Below are 24,068 nucleotides of genomic sequence, written 5' to 3'. Positions count from 1 at the left end.
TAGTAATAGTTACTATATCTGTAATTCTGATAGGTTTTCCAATAGAGTTAAGTATTTCTAAGCTCTTCTTTCTTTTTTTGTATTTTAACTATAGTATTTGAATAAATTGTGTTTTGCTTAATGTTGAGTAGTTTGACCAGTTAAGTTGCATCTAGAACAAAGCACTTTACATTTGCCTTTAAAATAAGAAAAGGTTAGGATCTAAGATACCTTCTCAAAATATTTTGAGTGGATCTTGTCTGGTCCATAACAAACTGGGGGCTCTTGTCAGGATCAAAATTTCTAAGTGCAAGTTGGGGCTAAGATTATTGGACTCAAAGGCAGTGAGTGGTAAGTGTTAGTGTCTTTTGTTTTGGGTGTTCACTTCGGTGTAAACAGGGTGTGCCTTATGTAGTAATGACTCTTTCAATAACTCAGATTTTCTGGAAGTAGAAGAAATCACATCCATAGTTCTGCAGGAAGTGAGCAAGGCAAAGATTTGGAATTGGCAGACCCAGCTGGAGTTGGGTTTGCCCTCATCTGTGCAAAAAGGGGTCATAATTGCAGCAATAGCTTGATATTTATGATTGCCAGAAATGCCATTGAAATTTTTGGAAATGGCAAAAATTCAATTGCAAATGAAGCAGCTTGAATTAAAGCCAAAAGAAAAGGAACGAATAGCCCTAGCAGAAGAAAAGTAGAAAGAGAGTTGAACTTCAGAAGTTGGCAATTAGAGAGGAAAGTAGACGTAAAAGGGTAGAGGTGAATTAGAAGTTAGGCTTAGTGAGGGAGATAGTGATGACAACCAAACCCATCATAGAGAAAGAGTTGAAGAGTGTGGTGCTAGAAAAGCACAGCCAGTCCAGACAGCATCCGATGACCAGGAGAATCGATGTTTCAGACATTCCTGATGAAGAGCTTATGCCTGAAATGTTGATTCTCCTGCTCCTCAGATGCTGCCTGACTGGCTGTGCTTTTCCAGCAGCACATTCTTCGACTCTGATCTCTAACATCTGTAGTCCTCATTTTCTCCCATCATAGAGAAAGGCCTGCAGGAGACCTTTTTAAATATGTTCAAGTGTTGATGAGGAGGACGTACAGGCCTTTTTCATTTTATTTGAGCAAGTGGCTAAACAAATGAAATGGCCAGTGAACATGTTGGTGTTGTTGATCCAAGCAAAGTTGGTAGGTGGAGATAGTAAGTTATTTACAACACTATCGGAGGTATCTGGGGAGTATGAGGAGGTGAAGAAAGACATCTTAAGTGCATATGAACTAGCATCAGAAGCCTACTGACAATGTTTCAGGAATCTAATGAGGGAATCGGGTCAAAGATACATTGAGTTTGAAAGGATCAAACAAAGTAATTTTGATTAGGGCATTGAAAATAGATCAAACACGTGATGCTTTTAGAGAAACCATTATTTTGAAGGAGTTCAAAAATTCACTTCCAACTTGTGTCAAAGAGCAGAAAATTAAAACTGGAAGATTAGCAGCGGAAATGGCAAATGATTACGAGTTGGTTCATATGTTAAAGTTTGGCTTCTGACATCAATTTCAATCTGAGAGATAGAAATTCAGGAAAAGGGAAATCCTCCAGTGGTAAGGGAAAAGGAGACCTCATTGAAAGTAGTGAAGATAGTTTACCACAAGGTAAAAAGGCAACCTGTGAGGGGGGAAGAGAAGTAAAGAAGTTCAGATGTTTTTACTGCAATAAAGTAGGCCACATGAAATCACAGTGTTGATGGTTTAGAACAAGCACAGGGAAGACGGTTGTGGGAAAACAGGATAAATGAGTGAGTTTTGTTGAAGTGATAAAGGAAAGCACAGTGGAAATTAAAACGCTGCAACAGAATGTACAACCTGGTCAGGGTTTTCTTAGTAAGTGCCATATCACTTAAAAATGTATTTGCAAGGGTGAGTTTACTTGTATGTGCAAGAGGAGCAGGTAAAGAAATTAAAATTTTAAGAGATACGGGAGCATGCTAGTCTTTGATGGTGAGAGATATGGGGATATTTAATGCAGAAGGAATATTGCCAGCAAATGTGGTAATATATGGAATTCATGGTGAGACGAGAAATGTTCCATTATATAAAGTGAGGCTAGAGAATTCAGTGGAAAGTGCAGAAATGGTGGCAGGAGTAATAAAGAAACTGTTGGTTCCAGGAATACAGTTTGTCCTTGGTAATGATATAGCTGGATCACAGTGATATCTTCTGTGGCTGAAAAGCTGGCGGAAGACGAGGCAACTGAGGGTATTACAGAAAGCATATCCTGGGATTTTTCCTGACTGTGTGGTAACAAAGTCACAAAGGCACAGGTTGAAACTGGAGGAGAAATCAAAGAATATAGATAAGGAAGTTGAAGTATAGATACCATGTTTGATCAAATGGTTGACAAAAAAATCAAGAACAAGCAGAGGACAAAGTGGATATTTTTAATTCGGAGAAATTGACTGGACTGCAACAGAAAGGTGAAAAGTTGAATTAAAACAGCTACACTGAAGAAGAATTTGAGTGTATCCCTGAATGTTACTAACTTAAAAATGACATTTTGATGAGGAAGTGGAAACCATCATATCTTCAGGCAGACGAAAAATGGGCAGAAGTTCATCAAATTGTATTACCGGTGCGTTATAGAAAATATGTTGCAGGGAGCCCATGAATTACCAGTGGGAAGTCATGTAGGAGTGAGGAAAACTCAAGCCAAGATCTAAAAACATTTTTCGTTTTGGCCCAGACTGCATAAGGATGTGGTTGAATTTTGCTGGGCATGTGATAAATGTCAGGTAATTGGAAAATCTCAGGCAGTGATAAAACCAGCACGTTTAACACCTATTCCCAATATTTGAAGAACCTTTTACAATGGTCTTATATGATTGCATAGGACCCCTATCTAAAACAAAATGTGAGAATCAGAATTTGTTGACCATAATGAATGTGTTCACTAGATTTCCAGAGGCCATTCCATTATGCAGTATTATGGATAAAAGGATTGCAGACGAGTTACCGAAATGTTTTACTAGATACAGACTACTCACAGAGATACAATCAGATCAAGGGTCAAATTTTACATCAAAATTATTCAAGGAAGTTTTGGATGGCTTAGGAATAAAACAATTCAAATCCACTGTGTGCCATCCGGAATCGCAGGCAATATTGGAACAGTGACATCTTTAAAGACCATGTTAAGGGCTTATAGTCAAGACTATCCAGAGGATTGGGATAAAGAAATTCCATTTGTACTTTTTGCTATTAGGGATGTACCTAATGAATCAATTAAATTCAGTCCATTTGAAATCATTTTTGGGCATGAGGTGAGAGGATCATTGAAATTAATTAAGGAGAGGTTGGTGGGTCAGAGTTCAGACACCACACATTTGAACTATGTGTCAAATTTTAGGGAAAGATTAAATAAAGTGGGAGAGTTGGCTGCACAGCATTTAAAAGTAGCACAACATGTGATGAAACAGGAAGCAGACAAGAAATCAAAAATTCAGAAAAAATTCAGAAGTTTGCTAGTGGAGATAAAGTGTTAGTGTTACTTCCAGTGGTAGGTGAATCTTTAAAAGCAAGGTTTAGTGAGCCATATAAAATCAAAAGGAAATTGAGTGAGGTGAATTATTTGATAAGAACATTGAAAAGAAATAAATCTCATGGAGTGTGTCATGTGAATAAGCTCAAAAGGTATTTTAGTATGGAAGGAAAGCAAAAGAAGAATGTGTTTTATTGGTTACAATACAGAGTGAAGAACCAAGTTCTTATGATTCTGAATTGGACATTCCTCAATTTAAATTGGACAATAAGGATGTTCTCAAAAATTGGAATAAATTATTAAGTTACCTTCCAGAGGAAAATTGAAATGACCTGAAAAAGTTATTACAATCTCATGGGGAGATATGTGGGAATAAGCTGGGAAGTATTAGTCTAAGTAAGCATGATGCAAATGTAGGAATGCTGATCCAATTAAGCAACAATCCTATAGACTTAACTTTCTCAACTTGGCACTGATTCAAAAAGACATTGGACGCATGCTCAATGACAACGTAATCAAAATGAGTTCACCCCATAGTAATGGTGTCAAAACCAGATGGTACCCAATGATTGTGTGTGGATTGTCACAAAGGCAATGCAGTTACAAATTCTGATTTATATCCTATTCCATGTTTGGAAGACTGTGAGAAAGTGAAGACTTTTCCAGCACCACACTTTTTGACTCAGACTCTTTCAGAGGGCTACTAAGAGTCAACCACATTGCTACAGGTCACCTATCAGCTATCCCAAATAAAAATGACAGATTAAATGGAATCATAGAATAATACAGTACAAAATTATCCTGCTTTCCAGCACATGGCCCACAGCCTTGAATGTTATGGCATTTCAAGTGCTCATCCAAGTAATTTTAAAGGTTGTGAGGTTTCCCAACTCAACTACCCTCCTAGGCAGTGCATTCCGGATTCCCATCACCGTGTGGGTGAAAAAATGTTTCCTCAAATCCCCTCTGAACTTTCTGATTTTCACCTTAAAATTGTGCCCCTTTTTTATGGACCTTTCAAATAAGGGGAACAGCTACTTTCTATATACTGTGCCTATGTCCTTCATAATCTTATACATCTCAATCTGAATCCCCCCTCAACCTTCTCTGCTCTAAAGAAAACAAACCAAACTTCTTGCTGTCTTCATAGCTAAAATGTTCCATAATGGGCAATCTCCTCTCTAGCTTCTTCAGTACAATCACTTTCCTCCTATTGTGCAGTGACCAGAACAGCATAAAGAATTGAATCATAGAATCCTACAGTGTGGAAACAGGCCCTTCAGCCCAACAAGTCCACACCAACCCTTGGAAAAGTAACCCACCAAAACCCATTCTCCTACCCTATATTTACCCATGACTAATGTACTTAACCTACACATCCCTGAACAATAAGGGAAATTTAGCATGGCCAATTCACCTAACCTGCACATCTTTGGATTGTGGGAGGAAACCAGAGCACAGGGAGAATGTGCAAACTCCACACAGACAGTCGCCCGAGACTGGAATTGAACCTGGGTCCCTGGTGCTGTGTGGCAGCAGTGCTAACCACTGAGCACCATGCCATCCCATAAATGCTGTGGCATAAGCAAATTTTGTACAGCTCCAACATAAATAACCTCTCGGCTCTTATAATCTATGTCATGACTGATAAAGTCATGTCCCATGGGTGGCACGGTGGCTCAGTGGTTAGCATTGCTGCTTCACAGCACCAGGGACTCAGATTCAATTCCAGCCGAGGCAACTGTCTGTGTGGTGTTTACATATTCTCCCCGTGTCTGCGTGGGTTTCTTCTGGGTGCTCCGGCTTCCTCCCACAGTCCAAAGATGTGCAGGTTGGGTGAATTGGCTATGCTCAACTGCCAATAGTGTTCAGGAGTAAATGTAGAGTAATAGGGTTAAGAGAATAGGTCTGGGTGGGTTACTGTTTGGGGGGTCGGTGTGGACTTGTTGGGTCAAATGGCCTGCTTCCACACTGTAAGGATTCTACGATATGCTTTCTTAACCATATTATTAACCTGTTCTACCACCTCAGGGATCTGTAGAAAACCACTGCTTCTGTTCCTCTGAGTTTCCTAGTGTCCTGCCATTCATTGAGTACTCCCATCCCCTGTTGCTTCTTCCAAAGTGCATCACCTCAGATTTATGAGGATTAAATTCCATCTGCCATTGATATACCCATCTGACCACTACTTCTAAATTCCTCTGTAACCTAAGGCCTTCTTCCTCACTGTAAACCTAACAGTCAATCCCTCTGACAAAGCATGGACTGACTATCCCTGATCAAACCTTGCCTTTCCAAGTGGAGATTAATTCTCTCCTTCAGAATTTTCTCCAATTGTTTCCCTACCATTGATGGGAAACTCACTAGTCTGTGACCCAATCATCCCTCTTCAAAAGTGGAACCACATTAGCTGTTCTCCAGTTCTTTGTTAGAAAGCAGTGGCAGAATCAGACAGAGTTAGCATGAACCTATGAAGGGCAAATCATGCTTGAGAAATCTGTTGGAATTCTACAAAGATGTAACTAGTAGAGTTGACAAGTGGGAGGCAGTCAATATGGTCAATTTGGACTTTCAGAAAGCATTTGACGAAGTCCCACATCAGAAATTATTGTGCAAGATTAAAGTGCATGGGACTGTGGGAAGTGTATTGTGATGGATAGAAAACTAATTGGCAGAGAGGAAACAAAGAGTAGGAATTAATGGGTACTTTTCAAATTGGCAGGCATTAACTATTGGGGTGCCACAGAGATTGGTGCTAGGACCCCAGCTATTCACAATATATATTAATGATTTGGATGAGGGAACAAAATGTAACAAGTTGGGAGGTCATGTTGCAGCTGTACAGGACATTGGTTAGGCCACTGTTGGAATATTGCATGCAATTTTGGTCTCCTTCCTATCAGAAAGATGTTGTGCAAATTGAAAGGGTTCAGAAAAGATTTACAAGGAGGTTGCCAGGGTTGGAGGATTTGAGCAATAGGGAGAGGTTGAATAGGCTGGGGCTGTTTTCCCTGGAGCGTCGGAGGCTGAGGGGTAACCTTATAGAGGTTTACAAAATTATGAGGGGCATGTAAAGGATAAATAGACAAAGTCTTTTCCCTGGGGTGGGGGAGTCCAGAACTAGAGGGCATAGGTTTAGGGTGAGAGGGGAAAGATATAAAAGAGACCAAAGGGGCAACATTTTCACTCAGAGAATGGTGCGCGTGTGGTATGGGCTGCCAGAGGAAGTGGTGGAGGCTAGTACAATTGCAACATTTAAAATGCATTTGGATGGGTATATGAATAGGAAGGGTTTGGAGGGATATGGGTCAGGTGCGGGCAGGTGGACTAGACTAGGTTAGGATATCTGGTCGGCATGGACAAGTTGGATTGAAGGATCTGTTTCCGTGCTGTACATCTCTATGACTAGACAGCATAGATTCAGGGAGGATGTTGCCGATTGTGGGTGCGTCAGAATCGTGGGTCACAGATTTGGATTCAGGATGGACCATTTAAGTCGGAGATGAGGAGACATTCTTCACCCAAAGCATTGAATGTATTCAAGAAGCAGCTAGGTATAGCACTTGGGACAAATGGGATCAAAAGTTATGAGGAGAAAGCAGGATTAGGCTATTGAGTTGGACAATTGGCCATGATCGTGATGAATGGCAGAGCAGGCTTGAAGATCTGAATGGCCTCCTTCTGCTCCTATCTTCTATGTTTCTATGTTTCTGATACCTCCCCAGTGACCAGAGATGAATAAAAATTTGGGTCAGAGCCCATGTAATTTCCTCTATCATCTCCCACAGCAGCCTGGGATCTAACGCATCCGAGATAGGGATTTGGCCACTTTTAAGCTCACCCGAACTTCCAATGTCTTCCCTCTCTCTACATAAATCTGAACAAGAACCTCACAATTTGTTTATTTCTTTCCTAAAGAACTTTAGTGAAACAGATGGATTTTTACAACAACTGATGGTAGTGGTGATGGTTAACATTAATAAGACTAGCTTTCAATTCTTGATTTTATGTATTGAATTTAAATTCAACCAGCTGCTATTTGAACCCCTGTTCCCAGAGTATTAGCCTGGGCCTCAGGAATACTAGTCCAGTGACACTATCACTTTGCAAGCATAACCTCCATGTGACATGCAGCAGTTCAAGAAGAGAGCTCACCACCACTTTCTCAAAGGTAATCTGGGATGGGCTAAAATGCTGGTTGCAAATTTTGCTCATATCCCATGAACAAATAAAATGCTATGCTGTAAATACACAGCAGCTTCTGAAAAGGTCAATAATTTAGGCAAAAGACTTGTCCTGAGATCTTGATTTAAATTCCAGTGCTATAGAATCAGTGTTTGTTTTTAGGAACAGAGAGCATGAACAGTTGAGAACACTTTCTGAGATTATGTATTGATGGTGCAAAGTGAGTTAAGGGAGATGCAGTTGGTGATGAAGGAGCTTAAACAATAACTTCACTCTTCCAAGCCTTCAGCTGATGGAAGTACCATTTCATGCAGACAAAGCTTGTATGTTGGATAAACAGTCTAGTGGTATGAAGGGGCTGAAAGGGTCTGATAACAGGTGGAGTTGAACATCATCAACACAGATCTGGAAATTTACCTCGTAATGTTGTCCAAGAACAGGATGTTGTTGAGGAAGGGAAAGGACCCAAAAGAGTGGACCCCTGAGGGAAATCCCAAGCTAATAGTGTTGTAGTGAGAAGAGAAGCATTGTTAGAGAAACTTTGATAATATTTGGATGTGTACATGTCGACTCAGATGACGAAAGTCTCACCAAACTGGACAACAGGAGGAGGAAAAAATGTCTGGTTATTTCAAAGTCCATGTTGGATCAAGGACTTTGGAAAGGGATAGCATTCATTAATCTTCAACATCTTTCCACAATAATGGACCTTCACAACTATCTTCATTCTAGTTAAAGATAATGTTCCAATTGGGAGTTATTGTGTTAATTATTAACAGCTTTATTAATCAATAGATGTACTGATTGGTGGATTTTCTTAATCATAGATTTAAATCATCATGCATATGTTTTCAAACAGAGAAGCTAAGCAATATTTTATAAGACAGTGCTGCCATTCAAAATCCACAATATATTTGTTTTCCTTCATTTTATTTTGTATATTTACCCATACAAGCCCTGTTCTTCTTTCCCCTTCTCCTCTCTACTCTTTAGGGATACCTGTATATTGAAGGATTAAAGCAGTGTCTACTCATAGGAAAGTCTATGTGTGAATCAAAGAGCAATTTGATAATCCAGAAGAGACAACTATACTCTCCCATTTCTGCTGGTGACACTTTGGAAAGGGTTGCCCTCCCTTTGTAGAGTCATAGAATCATACAGCACAGTAACAGACCCCTCGGTCCAACCAGTCCATGCTGACCATAACCCCAAAGTAATCTAGTCCCACTAGCCTGCACTTGGCCCATATCCCTCATTCATGTACTTATCTAAGTGTCTTTTAGACGTTGATTGTACCAACATCCACCACTTCTTCTGGAAATCTATTCCATACATGCACTGTAAAAGAATTCCCCAAGTCTCGTTTAAATCCTTCTCCTCTCACCTAAAAAATATGCCCCCTAATCTTTAAATCCCTGACCCGAGGGAAAAGACACCTGCCATTCGCCTTATTTATACCCCTCATGATTTTATAAAGCTCTATAAGGTCACCACTCAACCTCCTATGCTCCAGTGAAAAAAGAAGTAACACTGACTATTGAAAGCATAATAAAACTGGTAGAAGGAGGAGGAGGCGACTCGCACACTGCCTGGTCAAACGGCAATGCTGAGATTTGAGGTAGCATTTTCCAGAGCCGCAGGAAGGGACAGCTTGTGGAGAAGCTTAAGCGGTGTTATCATTCTGACGTCAGCTTCCTGAGGTTGGAGCAACATGGTAAGAATCCACCCCTCCCAATCCCCCTGCCCTCAGCTTTGCCTGCTCTCTGCGCACACTCTCGCACTTCAAAGCATGTGGCAGAGTGACTCAAATTGTTTCTTGACGTTGGACAGATCTTCAGCAGTGAGCTGCCTGCTAGGAATTTAGTGAGCTCCAGAACACGCCTGGAGCTGGAACACACACAGACATCTTGCGGTCGGCTGGTCGCTCCAGCAATTTTTTCTTCCAACTGCAGTCAAACCAGATAGAAACAAAACTATTTCGGAACTGAATGCAGACATTGGAACAACTTCAGGTAAGCAGATTTCAGTGATCTGTACAGATAGTGATTTTCTTTCGTGTTGTTGGACCCTCTCTTTACGTTGAAAATAAAGATTGCCTGAATTTAGCTTTTAAGTCATGTTCACTTGGAGTCTCCCTTCATGCTGTTTGAGATGTAGACAGTTATAAAATGTTTCTTGATCGCAGTTCCATCAGTATTTTAGCTCAAGGGTTACAATTGAGTGGAGGCGAAGTTCTCACTTTTGAATGCTACTCTTGATCAAATGGGAAAGAGGCTGCAAATTATTGATATCCCTCTCGTTCCTGGATTACTTTGGTATTAATGATCCACAATCGTATGGCACCAATTCATGTTTATCCGGAATCTCTCAATTCAAAAACGGTTTGTGCTGGAATGTGAGTTTATAACGGGGTCAGTGGAGCGCTTAAGATCAGAGTGAACCACAGGACAAATACCGATCTCCTTAAGTAATGAGATTTTAAGAACTGAAAATAAGAGGAAAAAAAATGTAGAAGGAAGTAGGGAGATTTAAATTCATTTCGGATTCAGTAAGAAAAATAAGTTGAGGGAAAGCTTGGGTCGAGAAAGATAAAGAAACGATAAAGAAAGTAAAACTAAATGTTTCATACTTAAATTATCAAAAATTTCCGAGAGCAATTTACAAGCTGCAAGTGGGGACTACTCCATAGCCTGGATGTTCTCCAACTCTTGCTGTGTATGGATACAGACTGTTTCAGAATCTGAGGAGTTGTGAAAAATACTGACCTTGGTGAGACTATTTGCAAACATCACCACTTCTGACCCCAGATGGAGGGAAAGGTATCAAAGCAGCTAAAGATAGTTGTGTCCAAGTCACTGCCCTGAGGAATTATGGGCTATCATGGCATGGTGGAACTAGCCTACCTCTGGGTCAGGAGACCTGGATTCAAGTCCTACCTGTTCCACAGGTGTGTAATTATCTCGTTGGTCAGGTTGATTAAAAAATATGTACACTGAGGAACTCCTGAAGCAATTTCCCATGACTGAGTTAATTGATGTCCAACATCCACAACTATTTCTCAATGGAGCTAGCTATGACTCCAACCAATGTTCCCCAATTCCCACAAAATTCAGTTTTGGGGCTCCTTGATGCCAGAATCAGTAAAATGCTGCCTTACACAGGGTTTTATTATGAGTGCCCTGACCTCTACTGGGTAAAACCTTAATCCAGCTGCTTCTTTGGGTGATGGTGTGCTTGATTTCAGCAGTCTGAATGGGAGAGAGTACTTAGTATTTAATAGGAAAAACATCCAGTGGGAGATGTGCAATATAGAAACAGCAGCTCTTTTAAATGAACCCATAAACATGCTTTCCTGTCCCCATGTTGGCACGAAGTCAAGACCATGAAGCTAAGAGAAGACGATGGACTAAGTTCCTCTCCTTCCTGAATTCATAGCCTATTCTTTTTTATTGAGTGAAAATTCCCAAAGCAGCATGATATGTACTAGTAATCTGACTTGAGCTTGTGAAAATTCATATTTAAAGTAAGTTACTCATTTAGTTTTGTTGCTTGATCAGTTTTAATTACTGGAAGAGGTCTCCCCTGCATTACTTACTGTTGTAGATTATGAAATTTCATAATTGGTGGAAATCAATTTGACATTTACACATTCTATTTATAACATAATAAAACATCCCAAAACACAGCTCAGCAGCCTTATAAAGCAAAATCTGATAGTGGGCCACATAAGGAGATATTAGGGCTAATTGGTCAGCAGTCAGTTTTAAGGAACATCTTAAAGGAGGAAAGAAATGCTGGGAGTTTTCGGGAAGTAACTCCAGTAGTCAAAGCCCTGACAGCTGATGCCAACATGAAGCAGAGACAAAAGGCGAGCAGATGACTTACCACCTTTCGGAAGCCCCTATCTTCTCAAAACATTCAGGCAGGTAATAGTTCACTCCTATGATTCCTATTAATGCCTCCCAGTCAATTTACCCTAATTTTGCTATTGCTGTCCAATTAATCAAAATTCTCATTTGCAATAAGAGGCATTTAAGGGAAAAAGAAAATTAAAACTTATTTGTTATCCCAAGTGCTTTCCAAGGACACAGAGCAAGCATTTCTGTCTCGGCAGAATTTGTTGCATTCACTTTTAAAAATTCATTATACTGGTGAAATGCCATGCAGTTCCACTCACATTTACATGGCTCCTAATTGTGGTCCATTAAGTATATTATGTATTTGGCATCTTTATTATGAGGCCAGCTGCATAAACCACCCCCTTCTTTAAAAAAATCATTTAATCTTCTTTCCAATAAAACAGATGTACGGCTCCATCTGAGTACTGTGCCAGCAAACATTTCGGCCTCTGCCATTACATAGATGACAACGGTGCAGGATGATTTGTTATAAATTTCTAAAGGTAAAAGCTGCAGAGCCTTCAGTTCATAGTTGAACAGTGAGTCAAGGTAATCACCTGCTCCATGTACAGTATGAAATGACATCAGACAGCATGAAATGGTGTGACATGTTAGCACAGATAAAGAGCTGGTGACCTAACAACAGCCATAGAGTAGAGATAAATACATCATTTTCATGTTGGCAAGCTGGTTCAAATATAATGTCACAGGGATCAGTGCATCTGACCTCAACTATTTTCAATTACTTGGATGAAAGGACTGAGTGTGGGTACATTTTATGGTGACACGAAGATAAGTGGAAAATACTTTGTCAAGAAGACATAACCTCTCCAAATCCCTCTATCATTTCTTTAAATGAATGGGCAAAATTTGGCAGATGGAGTATAATGTGGGGACATGTGAAAGGCTAAGAAACTAAGTCTAACTATCTTCAGCTGCTCCATCGGTGACCTTCCCTCCATCAGAAGGACAGAAGTGGAGATGTTCGCCGTTGATTGCTCAATGTTTGGCATCAATTGCCACTCCTCAGATACTGAAGCAGTCCATATCCAGATATATCAAGACCTGGAATTGTTTGAACGTAGACTGAAAGCCAGCAAGCAACATTCACGCTACACAAATGTCAGGCAATGACCATCTCCATTAAAGGAGAATCTAACCAGTGCCTCTTAGCATTCAAAGGTATTACCATTACTGAGTCCCTGATTATCAACATCCTGGGGGTTACCATTGACCAGAAACTGAACTATGGCTCCAAGAGCAGGTCACGGGATAGAAATCAGACAATGAACAAATCTCTTCCTGACTCCACAATGCCCATCCACCACTGGCAATGTGATGGAATAATCCCCACTTGCCTGGATGGGCGCAGGTCCAACAGCACTCAAAAAGCATTCAAGACAAGGCAGCCGGCTTGATTGGCACCACATCCACAAACATTCACTCCCGTTCTTTCCACTACTGACAGTCAGTGGCAGAAATGTGTACAACCTGCAAGATGCACTGCAGAAACCCATTAAGGATTCTTAGTATGGACAGAACAGATGGAATGTTAGTTTTATTGCTGGGGAATCAAATATAAAACATTTTTTATTCAAAGGTGACAAACATTAGGAGGCACATTGTGATTATCCCCAGTTTAATCTTAGTTGAGTGTGGGAATTGGTGATGAATTATAGCAGAATTACATAAATCACATCCTTAATTGGATTAATTGAGCTTTAAGTCCAAAATATGGTCAAGGTGAACTTGATGTAGAGACAGGTTTATAAAGAAGGCCCCTGTCCTCTTAGGTATCTGTAGGTAGTCTATTCGTGTGGCCAGCACTTTTAGAAACTTTGACTCTTGTTTCTGCTGAGCTGTAAATATGTTGCCCTCCTTGCTTCTCACTTTATTCTACCTGTGTTTGTAGTAATTGGAACAATGTCAGCCAAGTGGATATCAGAGAATATGAATTTCCTGATTGGGGCTTTTAACCTGGTGCAATCAGGGAGTCCTGCCTGACAGATATAAATAGGAGTGAAAGAAGTTCTGTTCACTCTAGGAGCCAGCTCTGAGCTAGCTGGATCAGTGCTGTGGACAATGCACGTGCAACTAAAGGGTGACAGGTAATGATTCCGGCCTTTGTGGAGTTATTTAAGTATTTAAGCAAAAGGAATTGGAATCAACCTGTGATATGAGGGACTGATATAAAATTCTATAATCCACAATTTTAGCAGAAGTATTGATTAACTTATTTTAAATTAATTATCAAGACAGTAAAATAAGAGATGGAATCATTTTGTACAAAGATGTAAATCCACTTGCTATTATTATTGCACAGCAATTTTCTGCCCGGTCCTGTTTAACATGCTGCCTGAAACTTTAATTCATTCTTTACCAGAGCCACAGATTTGGATCATTCTTTAACCAAATCAGTCTTCACTTCCTGTCCAAACTTAATTGGAAACTTTCATGTAATTAAATCATAGAATCATGCTATACCATAGAATGACACAAAAAAACCTGCAGATATTGGAATCTGAGGTATACAAGCAGGAGGCTGGAAGAACACAGCAAGCCAGGCAGCATCAGGAGGTGGAAACGTCAACGTTGACTCCTGATACAGCTTGGCTGGCTGTGTTCTTCCAGCCTCCTGCTTGTACACCATAGAATGAGGCCATTCATTCTATTCAGTTTGTGGTGGATCTTTTGAAGAGCAATCAATTTAGCCTGACTTCCTCCTCTTTCCACATATCATTGCAACTTTTACTCATATCGATATTTATCCCTCTTGCCTTTTGAAAGCTACTACTTAATCTGTATCCACCACCTGATAAGGCAGTGCTTTTTCAAACGTTAACGATAAAGAACTTTTACCTACTTTTGCATTCGATTTCTTACGTCTGTGTACTCTGGTCCCTATTAGCCATTGGAAACAGTTTCTCTCTATTTTGTAATCATCTAAGCAATCAGATTACTGCTTCTAAATTTATCTCATCTTTTGCTGTATTCAACCTTGTTGCTTTACTGCACAATATAACTTGATCCTTCATTTAATGGTTTTCAATTGTCAGAGGAAATGGTAGAATCATGTACAATTAGAACATTCAAAAGACATTTGGACAGGTACATGAACAGGAAAGGTTTAAAGGGAAATGGGCTAAATTCAAGCAAATGAGACTAGTTTAGTTTGCGAAACCTGGTCAGCATGGACGATTTGGATCGAAGGATATGTTTCAGTGCTGTGTGACTCTGTGACTAGGGGGTGTGTTACGCATGAAAACAACTTGATTAAAAAGCTTGCTCAAAATCATGAAGGGTCTGTTCCCAATAATGAAGGAATGGAGAACAATAGAGCAAAGTTTTAAAATAATTGGTACAAGAAGCAAAAGTGACAAAGGGAAAACATGTTTTCCACTCAGCAAGTAATTAGGATCTGGAATATATTGCCTACTCGCATGATGTATGCAGATTCATGAAAAGCATTGTCAAGAGAATTCGACTGTTATCTGAAAAGAATGTGCATGGTTACGTGGGGGAAGGAGGAAAAAGGCAGTAAATGAATTGCTCATTTAAACAACTGGTACAGTAATGGCAGGCTGTATGGCCTCCTCCTGTGCTGTAACAATTCCGTGATTAAATATAATGACCAGATTTTATAATATTTATTTATTTAATGCCTTTAAAATATTTCAGAAATTTCAAAATTGCTTTGTAACTAATTAAGTTGTGACAGGCAAAGAGCAGCCATTTTGCAACAGCAATGAAATAAATGACCAAATCCTTCTGGATTGGCAACATGGTTAGTTTATTAGTTAGACCTTTTCCCTCACATTTCAGCTTGGATATAATTTTTCACTACTGCATTCTGGTCAGACAGGGAGAAAAAGAAGGCATTTGGGACTTAAGTGAATTACCAAACTGTAAGATTTAAGGATTAAAGCAAGGGAAAGATGAAGCATGGAACAAGTATGTGAATTAGAGTAAAATTATAAATAAAGGTCAGTTAGGATAGTGAACAATGAACAAGAAAAGGAAGGGAAAAAAAATAAGATATAAGGTTGAAATTTGAGAAGTGTAAACATTGAATTTTATTAACCTAATTTACCACATGCAGGAATCTTTTTCAAATCAATCTGATCAGAGATGTTATGACATACCTCTGCAGCAGGCGGCACTTGAACCCAGCCCTCTTTATCTACAGGTAGGGACAGTACCACTGCACCCTCATGCAGGAATGAATCCCACAGTTCAAAAGTATGCACCTGTTGGATTTATTGGTGTTGCATTAACAATTACTAAAGTACTTGCTGTTAGATACCAGCCGCTACTTTTGGTGACAAGTTTTAGAATGGTTAGTGAGGCTTTTGAGGCATTGTTGTATGTTCTAACCTCTGAGCAAGGAGGTCTAGGTTCAAGTGCCAGCAGCTCCAGAAGTATGTCATAACACGTCCAAACAGGTTGATTTAAAAAAAAGCTGATAGCAGTTAGTGTGCAAATCCAGTATCGTTCTCATAGAATCATACAGTATGGAAACAGACCCTTCAGTCCAACTCGTCCCTGCCGACTAGGTTTCCCAGACTTTACCAGTCCCATATGGCTACATTTGACCCATATCCATCTAAACCTTTCCTATTCATGTCCCTGTCCAAATATCTTTTAAATGTTGTAATTGTATCACCTCTACCACTTCTTCTAGCAGTTCATTCCATACACTCACCACCCTCTGTGTGAAAATGTTGCCCCTCAGATACTTTTTAAATCTTTTCCCTCTCATCTTAACATATGCCCTCTACTACAAATCTAGTTTTTAAAATGAACAAGAAGATTAAGGATGAGATTATGCTTGTGCAAGGTAAATCAAACAGCTTGTTCTGGAGACTTGCAACTTGTAGCATATTTCTTTATCCATAAAATCTCTGGCTGTCTTGCACATTAATAATAGCGTATGTCATAAATTACCCAATATTTTTATGGATTGCTATGGCCCATTCTGTCTTTCATATTGTTTTAGAGATGAATGTTGGCCAGGACATCAGAAGGACTTGCTTTAATTGAGACCATGAAATATTTTATGCATTTTCTGAAAAGTTAGTCAGACTCTGTTTAATGTCTCATTTTAAAGCGACTCTGATAAGGCAACACTCCCTCAGTTGAAGTGAAGGCTCCTGCTTTGATTGTATCAGCATCACAGACTAGTTCTATGTTTCACCAACATTTCTGAGTGTGGTTAGCACTAGCTCAACCAGGCTGGTCTAGGCATGGCAGTTTGTTATGGATCTTGAGTTTTTCTTTTTGTTTTTATTCATTAATGAGGTGTGTGTGTCACTGTCTGGGCCAACATTTATTGCCTGTCTCTAGTTGCCCCTTGATAAAGAGGTGGTGAGCTGCAGCCTTGTACTGCGGTAGTCCATTTCTGATACAGAAGCAAGTGTCTCCAAAGCCAAACATAGAATGCCTATGCTTGAAGTTTCAAATTGGTTTGTGCAATCCCCAACCAGTTAAATGCAAGTTCATCCAAATTTCACAAAGGAGCGCTGATACATTTATTGGTTATCTAAAGCATCTTCGTTGTTCCCAGTGTTTATTGTGAATCAGCTTTTCTGAGATTTGTGACCTGGGAGAAGTTAAGTGTTCAATATCTCTGCAGACTGTGGGTTTCAATATAATTCCTAGCTCTTGATATCAATCCAAGGGAATTTCCAGATGATTTCTGATGAGCAGTATATATACTAATAATTATTTTAAAATATTCTTTCTGTAACTTTTTCTTTTCCCCGAGTGTCTCATATTTTGGGGCTGGCTCTCAACTAAAAAAAAATAAATGGGTAGGGTTGAAATATTCAAACATTAAAGATCTAACTATCCCAGCAAAATCCAGGTTGAACAGAGGGAGGAAAAGGGACAGACAAACCAATTGATTCTGTGCCCCAATCTTTCTTGCCTACCCCTGTCAAAATTCAGGAGAAAGTGAGGTCTGCAGATGCTGGAGATCAGAGCTGAAAATGTGTTGCTGGAAAAGCGCAGCAGGTCAGGCAGCATTCAGGGAACAGGAGAATCGACGTTTCGGGCATAAGCCCTTCTTCAGGAATGAGGAAAGTTTGTCCAGCAGGCTAAGATAAAAGGTAGGGAGGAGGGACCTGGGGGAGGGGCGTCGGAAATGTGATAGGTGGAAAGAGGTCAAACGCTCCGCAAGTAGCCGGCCTGTCTCCCCAATATAGAGGAGGCCACATCGGGTGCAGAGGATGCAATAGATGATGTGTGTGGAGGTGCAGGTGAATCTGTGGCGGAGTGTTTCAGAGAACACCTCTGGGACACCCGGACCAACCAACCCAACCACCCTGTGGCTCAACACTTCAACTCCCCCTCCCACTCCACCAAGGGTATGCAGGTCTTTGGACTCCTCCATCGCCAGACCACAACAGCACGACGGTTGGAGGAAGAGCGCCTCATCTTCCGCCTAGGAACCCTCCAACTACAAGGGATGAACTCGGATTTCACCAGTTTCCTCATTTCCCCTCCCCCCACCTTGTCTCAGTCAAATCCATCGACCGTCAAATCCATCCAACGCCTTCCTAACCTGCAATCTTCTTCCTGACCTCTCCGCCCCCACCCCAGTCTGACCTATCACCCTCACCTTGACCTCTTTCCACCTATCTCATTTCCGACGCCCCTCCCCCAGGTCCCTCCTCCCTACCTTTTATCTTAGCCTGCTGGACAAACTTTCCTCATTCCTGTAGAAGGGCTTATGCCTGAAACGTCGATTCTCCTGTTCCCTGGATGCTGCCTGACCTGCTGCGCTTTTCCAGCAACACATTTTCAGCCCTGTCAAAATTCAGCATTTTGAGATTCTCTCTCGCCCTCTCTATTAAAGTGTGTTGGTTCTGATTTTGGTTTCTGACTTTGCTTTGAATCCTTGCCACTTTTTTTAAAAATTAGATTCCTCTTCTACTTTCTGCTATGGCACCTTTCCCAGTCACTCTAAATGCTCTATCCTATTTTGTGATCAGCATCACCATTACTGTAATAAAAGTATTTCATTGAAAAATGTGTTTAATATTAACCATAAAGTTAATAAACACTCATGACATCCATTCATTGCACACTCTTGAATAGACCTGATTCATTTCGAGAAAAGGGAAATAGTAATTGAGTGGGATCAAATCATTCGGAGAATTCTTTTATTCATCTGACCTACTTTGCTTCGTAACCAGTTCTGATGTTGGATCTGTATAAACTAGCCTTTCCTTTCAGGAATAGCTTTAGTTGAATGATGCATGCTGTTGAAAAACTGGGCCATTTTCCAGGCTAAATGAAACCATCACCTTGGATATGAACTTTGGGGTATATTTTATGGTGATTTTGAATTGTCTCCTTTGGGAAGGCCAATAAATCAATCACTCTGGGAATGTGGGCATTCTGCCAACAAACAGTTATTGAGAATCTTTGGGAACTAAAATTCAAACTGTTGATTGTAGCGGGCCCATAGCCAGGCGATAATGGTTTCCAGGCCACCTTATACGTAGCTTTCAACACATATCTGTCATGTTTTAAACAATGCTGATCCTCCAAAACACAGATTATGCTGAATAGGTTTGATAGTTTAGGTAATCTAGCATTTCAGTGTATAAATTGGATGTTGCGTTTCCAATATTATCACAGTGATGGCATTTCAAAGCACTTCATTGGTTGTGAAATGTATCCTTGCATTATTTTCTCCTGCATGGACTCATCAAACATCAGCATAAGAGTGTCTGTTGAAGAAGGCATTTTACACAACGTTGACTCCCAACTGGTAGTTTATGGCAGTAAGAATGTTTGGAAACATCATTCATCGTATCTAGCTTCCAATAAGGGAGGGCTGAGACCCCATATGTCTACTTCTACCCAGGAGGATTTGTGATTCCATTATGTATATACTTAATATCCTTTAAGTACTTGTGTCTGAAGTTTCTTATTAATGTTAAAATCATGTTGTCTCCAGTGTTGCAGTGGTAGTGCCCCTACCTCTGGGCCATAAAGTCCATGATCAAGCTCCAACTGCTTTAATACTAAAAGGTCCAGAAAATGTCAATTGGAAAAGCTAGACCCTGGAGTTAACCCTCTCTTCACTCTAAGGATTTGCTTTCAGCAATCATAAAGGTGGATTTATATATGCAAAGTTATGTTTGTGTTTCTCTGCTTTTTCTTGCCCTGCACTATTGCTGTAACAGTGTGTGTGGACAGATAGTAAGAAAGAGGAGAATATACTCCAGAATATTTGCGTAAACATGCAAATGTGATGTCAAAACCTTGAGTTTGAAGAAGGGTGTTCCAGGCAACACTGACCAACTTGGTGCCGCTCCAAGGTTTGGGTGAAGCAGTGTAGGTCTTATTTGTGAATGATGGCAAGTCAGTACTTTTCCATCATTTTTGATAAAATTCTCCTCCGTAATTTGGCAGTATCTTCACAGTTGATCAATAACAACGGAATCTTTTCAGGACTAAAACTGGCAATGGTCTTGTTTACTGTTTGAATTCAACTGAATTTTTGACACTTGGCCTGCAGTAGAATGTTTAAATCAAATAAATAATGGGAATTATTGCAGTATTTTACTCATGGAAATAGAATTGACTTCAAGTTCAGCAGAAATGATTTACAAGGGTCCATTCATAATTTTCAACATTCATATTAATGGGCAAGAGCACTGTGGGTGGAGGATTTCAGGAGCTTTAGCACTGAGGTCAAGAGGGTTCCTTGAGAGAGCAACAAAACATGAATTAATGTGTGTTTTTTTCCCTACAATCTTTATTGTTGTGTCGATCCTTTGCTGGGAGAGTTAAGGAACAACCCATTGATTGTTTTCTTTATTATTGACAGCAGTAGTATTTTGTGGAAATTGAATTCACTTTATGAGTGTCCAGAATTTCATCTCCCACAGCTTCCAGGTGTCACTGACACCGCGAGGATCCTGACTTATGAAATTGGGCTCATTAGTGTCACTAGAGTTGTAGAGACTGGATGTCTAAATTTTTCTTTACCATTCTTTCGTCATGTATCTTTCCTAAATCTCTATAATCTCCTCCAGCTCTACTAATCTCCTAAATGTGTAAAATTCCTTCAGCTGTGATAATTCTTCAACTCTCTGTAACTCCACCAGGTCTATAATCCTCTCAATTCTCCCTAACTTCCTCTAGCTCAACACCCTTCCTTATCCCTATACTTTCCTCCAGTCTGGAGCCCTCCCTATCTCTGCCACCATCTCCAACATGAAGGCATATGATGAAGCAATCTTCTGATTTGGTTCAAATCCTTTAAATTCGGACTGTCAGCCCAGTAAATAACCACTCATAACAGGCTAAGTAGTGAAGAAAAGCCAATTGAGCTAAAATCTTATAAAGGATTAAACATTTCTAGTTAACAATGTAAAACTAGTGCAATAAATATTTAATTCTTCATTTGTTTGTGTGTTTTCAGGCTTCGATGTGTAAGGAGGTGACAGATGCTGTATAGTCCTGCCTCTTGCCTTTGCAACTGTGGAATCTGAGGTATAACCAAGATCAGTGACGCTGCTGTCAATGTGACAATTATCTTGAACTGTGTTGCCAATATTTGAATGAAACGGGAGCTGTTTGAGATGCTTTGCTGAAGAGAAATCAAGAACTGTTTTCTAGCATTTGGGCTTTTCTATCACTTGAGGACTCGTTTAGCTTGAGAAACCCGGTGCAACATGCCTGCCAAAACCCCCATGTATCTAAAGACTTCGACCCCAAAGCGGGGCAAGAAGATGAGATTGCGTGATGTTCTGTCTAGTGACATGATCAGTCCACCCTTGGGCGATTTCCGTCACAGTGCCCACATTGGGAAGGATGGTGAAAGTGACATGTTTGGGGACATCTCCTTCTTACAGGGCAAGTATGATGTCCTTCCAAACCTCAACCAGAAGCCAACTTCTCAAAGTACAGGACAAGGACTGGATGAAGAATATAACTATGAGCGAGGTTTTAACAATGGAGCAGGTGACTATCCTACCCTACTGAAGAATGCTGTCTCTCTTCCGGCATTCGGTGGCACTCACAAAAGCCAGGACCAGGAACAAGCTCCTCCAAAGCCTCCCAGACTCCACCTGGAGGAAGGCACAGGTCAACGGGCACTGTCAGTCAGCTGTACAACAGAATGTTTCCACAGTGCTGAAGAAGTGTTTGCCATCCCAACCTTCAACAAAACAGGGTCTTCAGTTTCTTTATTGGCGGAGTCAAACACTTCCTCGGAATGCTCAGTCATTGGCAATGAGCAGCTGGATGGAAAGAGAGCCTTAATCTTCAACAGCGAGATGTCCCTCAATAATGAGACCCTTTTCCCTTCTAACACATATCTGAGTGGATCTGAATCTTCCCTTGGCTTGAATCTCGATTTAGGGCCATCTATACTGGATGATGTCCTCAGAATTATGGATGGATACAAGATCTAGTACAATAAAGAAAGCTAATAAACCAATGGTGGAAGGCTGCTGAAAGAATGACAAAGAGATTAGGGAATGTCCAAACATGATTATATCATGTTGGCTGCTGACAGTTCAGGGGAATGCTTACTCTCAGACTGAGAGAAAATATTAGAAACTGCTCCCCTCGTCAAATCACGGATATACCGCTTGCTAAACTGGAACTGTTAAAAGGAATGTCACGTTAACTTAATTTGACATGGAGTATAACTATAACTTTATCTTCTTTAACTTCAACAAACTTCCTTCAATCCTGGGTGATATCAGAATTATATACAACACTGCAAGGTAGAAATGTTAAACTATTGTTTGAAAACCCTGTTAAATTCTTGAACTTGTGACTGTAAAAATGTTTTCATTCTTTGTAGGATTACATAATAGTTTAGAATTCAGAAAGATACACAATATGTAACAATTGAAACAACAATGCCAATTGGCGAACTAGATAAATTAGTTGAGGTTTTACGACAATCTGATGGCTACATGGTCCCCATTATTGATGCCAACCGTTTACCCCAGGGCTACAAAGCTGTATAATGTAAGCAGAAATTTACTCCCTTCTGTGCAACCTCCTCCAGCCATTATAAACCTCCCAACACTCTGGAACCTCTTCTAGCCTCACTAAAACTCCCAAATCTCAGTAACACCCTTCAATCCCAATACCGCTCCTAAATCTGTGACCTGTTCAGACTTCTATAACTTTTCCAAATCCCTGTAACCATCTCTAGTCCCAACAACCTTTTCAAAGCATCTTCAATCCTGGCCTACCATTGCATCTCCAATTTCTTTTCCTGCACCATTAGCTGTCTTTATTTCAGCTGCCTGAGGGGGGCCATAGCCTTTCTCTTTAACCTTTTCCATTTCTCTACTTTTTAGTTTAGAAATTTCCTGGTCACCCACTCAAAACTCAAACTGTCCGGTGCAAAACTGAACAGACTGTCCCTTGAGTCCAAACCATCTAAAAACTGTTTGCTTAGGTATCAGATTGTCCATTAGTTGATTGTCAGGGAGGTGTTAGTTTCTCTTTTTCCTTCATTTCATATGCCATATCTTCCCTTGTAAACAGCCATCTCCCTGGCCTCTGTAGTTACTATTAATGTACTTTCACAGTGAGTTAGATGAGACCAATTAAACGGAGAGCTTGGTTGCTGCAATGTTTCTGTCATCTTGCCTCCTGTGAGGGTGTCTATGTAAAGGTAAACACACTCTTACTGGCAATCAGGCCAGGCTGATCTAGTCTGTATCGCAAAGTTTTTCACAGATTTGGGAATGTGGAGCACTGGAATGTCTCTGGTTATTAAATGGGAGAATGTTGTGTGCCTAATGCTGTTGATCTTTCCTTTTAAATAGATCCATTAATCAGCGTATGTCCTTGAGTAGGATATATCACAAAACTGCCATCACTATGCAAGGAATGTATTGTACAAACATGCTTTTAGCTTTCTGTCGAATGGAATTTTATCTTTTTTGTTTGCATTTCTAATGTTAAAATATTCAATTGGTTATTCCTATTAAAGCAATTCTCATTTGTCTGACTGTCTCGGAATATGTTGTGATTTACTGAGCTATGAATTATCCATCTTTTCCTACCCGTTATCCCTTGTTATACTGGAAAAGTACCTGGGTTACCCAAGGGTCACAAGGTTAGATGGTATAATATTCCTGGTCTTGCATTACTGAAGAATGTTTACAGTGTATGCCGAGGTGAGGAAAAGATTCACTTTATTTAAGAAATATCTTATTGTGGCTTCAACATTCTGCAAGGCTGCAAGAGGGAGTTGGATCATATAACATTGTTCCTGTGAAGAAATACCTTGCAATTCATTAGCAAATCAGGGCTGAACTTTCCCACAAATTGGAGAGTTTGGGAATCCTAGCAACTTTTCTCATAACAGTTGTACCCGGCTCACCTCATTAGGTGTGTACCTTGACTCTACTGTACTGTTCATGTTCAACCTTATGCTAAGCAGAGGCGGCCATACTTACCAGTGTCAGGACCTTGCACCA

At 40.2% G+C, this 24,068-nt stretch overlaps 1 protein-coding gene across 3 annotated transcripts in view; it reads left to right on the top strand.

Annotated features, from left to right (window-relative positions):
• LOC122542888 (cdc42 effector protein 2) overlaps positions 1–23,597 on the top strand; it is a 67,132-nt gene extending 43,535 nt beyond the window's left edge. For 2 of the 3 annotated variants that reach the window (XM_043681009.2, XM_043681010.2), the window contains exons 3-4: positions 9,530–9,711; positions 21,038–23,597. In XM_043681009.2, the coding sequence (XP_043536944.1) occupies positions 21,291–22,031 (741 nt within the window). In that variant the 5' untranslated portion in view covers positions 9,530–9,711; positions 21,038–21,290 and the 3' untranslated portion in view covers positions 22,032–23,597. The remainder of the gene's footprint in view (positions 1–9,529; positions 9,712–21,037) is intronic. The other variant, XM_043681013.2, reaches the window with a different exon arrangement.
• Positions 23,598–24,068: the final 471 nt, after the last annotated feature.

This window comes from Chiloscyllium plagiosum, unplaced genomic scaffold, assembly GCF_037043375.1.
Source record: "Chiloscyllium plagiosum isolate Xiang-an unplaced genomic scaffold, Cpla_swu_hap1 HiC_scaffold_47, whole genome shotgun sequence".
NCBI lineage: Eukaryota > Metazoa > Chordata > Chondrichthyes > Orectolobiformes > Hemiscylliidae > Chiloscyllium > Chiloscyllium plagiosum.
Note: the sequence above shows the minus strand (reverse complement) of the source record. Positions and strands in the feature narration are given on the sequence as shown.